The following is a 5,728-nucleotide window of genomic DNA, read 5'->3' on the forward strand; positions in this document are numbered from 1 at the left end:
AGACCGCCCGTGGACGACACAAACAAGCCCAGATCATTGGGGGTCGACATGAACGGGTCAGGTGCAGCCCGTGCATCGCCATTCGCCGCTGAAGTGGCTGGCGGGAGAGCTGAAGGCAGGGACGGCACCCCGGCTGCGCGGAGCCGCATCTGGTCCATATGGGCTGCCGTTTCATCAACCGTCAGGTTCATATGCGGGCTCACTGACGAGATGTCCATCTGCGCATCCCTCCCCTGTCCTATCTGCGAACTTTGGCCGACAGGAACGGCGCCAATCGTTGGAATCGCCGCCCGTATCGACGACGGCACATCGATGTTGGAAGGAGGTGCAGCGTTCTGCGACAACCTGTGCTCGGAAATTGTGGTGTGCGGGGGGGGACAGGATCCAGGAGTGAGCGACACGCAGCCAAAGTGCTGCGAGAGGTCAAACGTCTCGGATGGTGCACCTGCAGGCGGAATGGAGCTCGCCTCCACCGGCTCAGACTTTAAGCTCTGGAAAAACTGCGCAATGTCATAGGGCTGGTACTGGATGATGGACTTGGACTCATCTACTTCAGGGCCGCCGTTCTCCTCTGCTCGACGCTTTTTGCGGCGGGCATCGGACGATGTCAAGTAGCCCGACTGCTGTGAGGCCGCGACCATGTGCGCCAGAACTGTGGGTGCTGCGCGACGTGCGAGAAGAAATTGATAATCTGAGACAACCGCTGCTCGGTGTGGTCCAGGCGAGTGCGTAACGTGTTGGTGATGCCCTCGGCTTCCTGCATAAAAAATCAATCAATCAGTTATCATGCATGCTGCGTCACCCTGTTCGAGACCAAACACCAACATTGGCGTCCATGACAGCGCAGACGTCATGGACATCATCGCACAACAAATTGTGCTATTTTTGCCCATGACTGCCAACAAATTGCACATGCATGCATTTTCTGTGAGGTGCTCCCTCATACGCTTGGCCCGATAAGTGTACCGCACGACCATCCATCGCATTTGCAAAATCCTGGCCGTGACATGTGGGGTTCGAAGAGATCACTGCATCTTCTCAAACACTCTGCAACAGCTATGCCACTTCTGGCATCCTCGGGCTTCCTTCGACTGTGAACGAGATAGATTGGTTGCCGCACCTGCTGCTTTTGTCGGAGGTGAACTAACTCCAGCATCAGCACATTTTTGTCACGTTTCAACGTATCCACCTCCTCTTGAAGCCCCCCATACTGGCCTACCTCAATCAGGGGTTGGCCGCTCTGAACAAGAGCTGTCCCAGGGCCCGCCGCTGGTGAATTGCCCTTGCGCCGTTGAATTGTGGACAGCAGGCCCTTGTCGCCCTTGACAAAGCCCTCGTTCGAAAATTCCCAGCGATCTGGATGGGCCTTCCTGAACCCCTATACAGCCCAACCCAGCGGTGAGATGTGGCTGAAATCCAATGATGAGCACAGACATTGGTTTCAAGGGCGACAAAAAGGATGACTGAGGACGTGTACAACAAGAATACTAAAGAAGTGGTCCTCCTTTACAGAATTCGCCAAGGACAGAAATGTATCCCGCAATAACTCTGCAATAATATGGTATCCTGCCACTGTCAGCGCTCAAGAACACTGACGGTCAAGTTCCCGCCGTTGGACTTCGACACAGAGTTATCGTGTTAACGCATGAGGGTGCACCACACAAACAAGCTGCCATCTTAGCCAGCTAGACCCTTTAACGAATGGTTTGATGACACAATGGACGGTGCCAGTGCGAACGACAGTTCGATGACCAGGCCAACACAAACAGATACGACAACCAATCGCGTACTCGTGCACAAGGCTTCAAATGACATTAGCAGTCAATCTAACGTGTGCCGAGGTAACGTTTTTGCTCAATACTGCCCATGACCACCAAACGACGCAGGAATGTGGCTGTCAAGTGGTAAAGACGCACATATGTATTGAGCTGACGGACGAAAGAAGAAAAATTGTTGTGTTTGAAGTTCTTCGCAGCAGAACCTTGGCGAATTCAGGCGGATTCCACACAACGAAACTGCACCAGCAGCACTGCAGTCAGATAGTGCGAGAATGACACCTGCGGGAAGAAAGTGCGCTTGCACGCGCAGCGTTGCGCCAAGAATAAGCAAAACCACATCTTGACGGATATCAAAAGAAGCAACGCAGCTGTAAGTCCGCGTTGCCGCATGTCGCCGCACTGCTCGGTGGTCGACCGCGCCAAGACCGTGGTAGGCCCGGTATTGGGGGCCCGTTTCATCATCATTGTAAAGAACAGAAAAGCGTACTGAACGAAAGGCACCGTGAGCTGGCGTAGCGACTAGCACGCGCGGATGGGGGATGTCGTGGTGTCACGGAGATGACAGAACGGGCGTCCTCCCCACAGTTGTAACAAAAATACTTCTAGAAAATCCTGCAAAGCCGAGGAAGCAGAGCGAAAGGCGACGCGTGTTCCCTTCGCGTCAAATGTTGTACAGACATTGCACACACGAATGCTGGTAACCTCACCTGGTACCTTCATTGCTCCAGGACACAATTGCATCCGTTTCAGGGTCTTCCACGATATCGAACCTGCACATCCTTCCATTCAGTACCTGACAGACAAGTGTACAATCAGCGAGAGCGAACACGCGCAAGACTCTTACGTTTTATTCAGAAACGGCGGTACCGACGACATTGTCAGAGTATCGAAGCCCAGAACTGAAAAGAAAGGTTGGACGCGCAAACACTAGTTGTGAAGTATGCGTCAGCACATCTATTAGTTGTGGGTACGATTCATATCCAACCCAACACAATGTACCGCTCAACTTTACCGTCTTGGTCTTTCCGCTAACCAATGGTGCTTATGCAACCATCATGATTTGCTTCGTGTCTTATCTACCATTCCGCTGACTGGACACGTGTCTTAGTAGACGTCTCGTCTGTTTGCTCCTTAGGCTCTGTGACCTGATGGCCCTCTCGATTGCGACAACAGGAACACACCAGCGACCTGCCTCGAGCATCCTGGGCCACCCAGGGTTGCAAGCCTCGGCCTCTCTTAGACTAACCAAACAAGTCTCCCACACTAAGCCAAAACCCCACATATATTCTGTGCTGTGACTCGTGCACATTTCCGCTTGTGTTTACAATTGTGCGCCAACCCACCAATGCGTGGTTAAGTGGAGCTTCATTCTGCTGTGTATTGCGGTTTGGAGTCCTATCAAAAGTCGTTCGAAGGCTAGAGACTTTCATCGCTTCTGTTTTCTGTTCTTATTCCTGGCCAAACGGCGTTGAAGGGGGATGTGGGCCATCTGATATATTGCCAGTATCCCACTCATCCGAAAAACATGGCCCTTGCGCTTTGTGGCAGCGCTCTTTCCAAGCAGCATACACTACGCGGAGGATTTTGGCGACATGCTCAATCCTCGGACAGACGCCATTTAACATGCGCCAGCTCGAGCAGGATTGGGTTGTCGTCATCTTCGGCTGTAACCAAGCTTGACGCATTGCGTGCAGCCCGAGAACAGAGCGAAAAAGCAATTCTGTTAGTTAAGGATGAGGAGCTCAAGACATATCGCCGAGATGCAATGTCGGACCGTAATGTGCTGGATATTGAAAGTCCCACCAGCACCTCTGGCCCAAGAACAGTGGATATTCGCATGTATGAAGGCCTGGCTGCATCCAGAAACCGTCTCAGCAAAAAGGTTTCTGAGTTACACAAGCTAAATCGTCTCGTGACTGAGCAGCTGAGTGAGAAGGACGACGCTCTGATTGCAGCATTTGATTGCTTGTCCAAGAGCGCTACTGAGTTTGCTAACCTGACTAGATTGGCACAAGGAGCCGCAGCTGGGGTGCAGTTCGGGGTTGACAGGGAACAGGCTCTCAGCAAGATACTACGGTTGCAGGAGCGATTAGAGCTTATGGTAGAGGTATGATACTAACCTCCCCCCAGGCAAGCGTTTTCCCTTGGATACTTTTCCCTTGCATACAGCGCGGTAACGCCTTTGCTCTGCAACGGCTTGTTCTTATGAACACTGTTCACTGATCAGAAAACAGCAATGCATTTTTTTTGTTGCATACAAGACACCTGAAGCTCTTTGTTGGGCTGACCGGTGCTGATGGGGACGCCTCTGTTGGCAGCATCGGTCCACTGTTGCTATGCATAGGATATGTCATGCAGATTGTCCATGGGAACGTTTCCTCACGCAAGCAACATAAACATTTCTACTCCGCATGGTATGGCAGGATTTGGGCAGGTGGAACTGGTTACAAAAGTGCCATGTCGCAGCAGCTGTGGTCAATCGACCTCGGTTACATGTCCTATACCAACCAATGGACATCACCAGTTGTTTGTCATCACAGCTTTCAAACACTGCAGATCCAAGATTCCATAGTCTGTAAAGAGGACAATCTTGTAGACGCGTACGCAGTGCAATGAAGCTGAACAGCAGCTTGTGCAAGTTCAAGAGACCATAGGAATATCTAACATGTTGTCGTGACCATTGATGCTGCCTTACGATTGGGTTTTACGCTCATCATGGCCCCTTGACTCGATTTTATTGTTTTGCACATTACGGAGGTCCAAGAAGAATGAAGACGCTTGTTTGGAACCACAGGGAAGGCATGGCATCCACAGTTTCGAGTGATTGAGTGGTTGATGAGTGCTTTGTGTGCAGTTACTGCCACCCTTTAGCCGGCATGAATGCTTGTTGCGCTCACAGTGTGCTTACACATGCATGGTATTGTTTTCTGCCCAGGTACATATCATGACGGGTTGGGTTGCCCAGGTACATATTATGACGGGTTACTGCACTGACGATCTTTGCAGAAGTAGGTTCACCATGTTGGACACGTTGCAAGCAACGGTTTGTGCCAAGCAAATCATCATGCTGAATATGTTGAGTGTTGGTGTGCAGGTGGTACGGGAATCGCAATTGTCGTTGGGCGAGCGAGTTGTGCGCGAAGTGCCACTGGTGTGGTATGGCCTGGCGTCCGAGGTTCGCTTGATGGGCAGTTTTGATGGTTGGACGAAGGGTCACCTCCTTTCGAGCGAGGGCATTGATGACTCAGTCTTTGGACGATTTGAAGCCACAGTGCAGCTGACGCCAGGACGATATAATGTGAAGTTTCTGGTTGATGGCAAGTGGCGCCTTGCACAAGGCTGGCCAACAGAAGACACCGAGGACGGCGACACGAATAACATTCTGGTGGTGGAAAATTTAGTGAACGAGTCTGAGGTGTTGCTGCCATCCATCTGATACGCAGCGTTGCATGAGAACGGGACAGATTTTGAGTGGTCCTTGGCAAAGCATCCTGCTGTAGCCTCCTGTTTGGCACTCAAGATAACTTTTCGACCGGCTTTAGATAAAATTTGCATGTAAGGCAGATGATATGGCTTGTAGTTTGTGTCACGAACATGGCAGTGGTTTCTCTATTCGTTGTTACATCATTGCCCTTTTTGTTGGAAATGCTTAGGCATGTTATGTCAATTGCTCTGTTGGGTCGACGACAGTTTGATTGCATCAGTACATCACATAGATAATGGCAAGAAATAGACAACAAGAAACAACGACAGCACATCGAAGTGATACAGCTCATCGAACGTCAGCGGTCGGAACAAGCAAGCCTGTCATAAACGCGCGGCCGCTGGCACGAGCTAAATCTGATTGCATCATCATTACATCGCACAGAGAAAGAGCAAGAGCTACGGCTTAGGCCGAAAACAACCACATCAACACATTCGAAACAATGCAGCTCATTGAACGTCGGCGG

At 51.0% G+C, this 5,728-nt stretch overlaps 1 protein-coding gene across 1 annotated transcript; it reads right to left on the reverse strand.

Moving 5' to 3' along the window:
- Window positions 1-940: 940 nt before the first annotated feature.
- On the reverse strand, window positions 941-3,208 carry LOC149809943 (heat stress transcription factor A-1a-like). The gene is made up of 4 exons (XM_089994524.1): window positions 3,122-3,208; window positions 2,486-2,571; window positions 1,982-2,015; window positions 941-1,378 (listed from the first exon to the last, which is right to left on the reverse strand). Exons 1-4 carry the CDS (start codon window positions 3,206-3,208, stop codon window positions 941-943), a joined length of 645 nt encoding a protein of 214 aa, XP_089850650.1.
- Between the last annotated feature and the right edge of the window lie 2,520 nt (window positions 3,209-5,728).

Source organism: Nuphar pumila, unplaced genomic scaffold (assembly GCF_984573655.1).
Source record: "Nuphar pumila unplaced genomic scaffold, dmNupPumi1.hap1.1 HAP1_SCAFFOLD_655, whole genome shotgun sequence".
NCBI lineage: Eukaryota > Viridiplantae > Streptophyta > Magnoliopsida > Nymphaeales > Nymphaeaceae > Nuphar > Nuphar pumila.

Bases quoted from the DNA above. Each gene is read 5' to 3' on its own strand.
- LOC149809943 (XM_089994524.1), bottom strand. From the start codon at position 3,208: ATGAAAGTCTCTAGCCTTCGAACGACTTTTGATAGGACTCCAAACCGC. The intron at 2,016-2,485 runs GTGAGGTTACCA...CTGCTGGTGCAG, and splicing joins TGGAGCAATGAAGGTACCAG to TTTCGTTGTGTGGAATCCGC. The intron at 1,379-1,981 runs GTTCTGCTGCGA...TGGGCTGTATAG, and splicing joins ATCCGCCTGAATTCGCCAAG to GGGTTCAGGAAGGCCCATCC.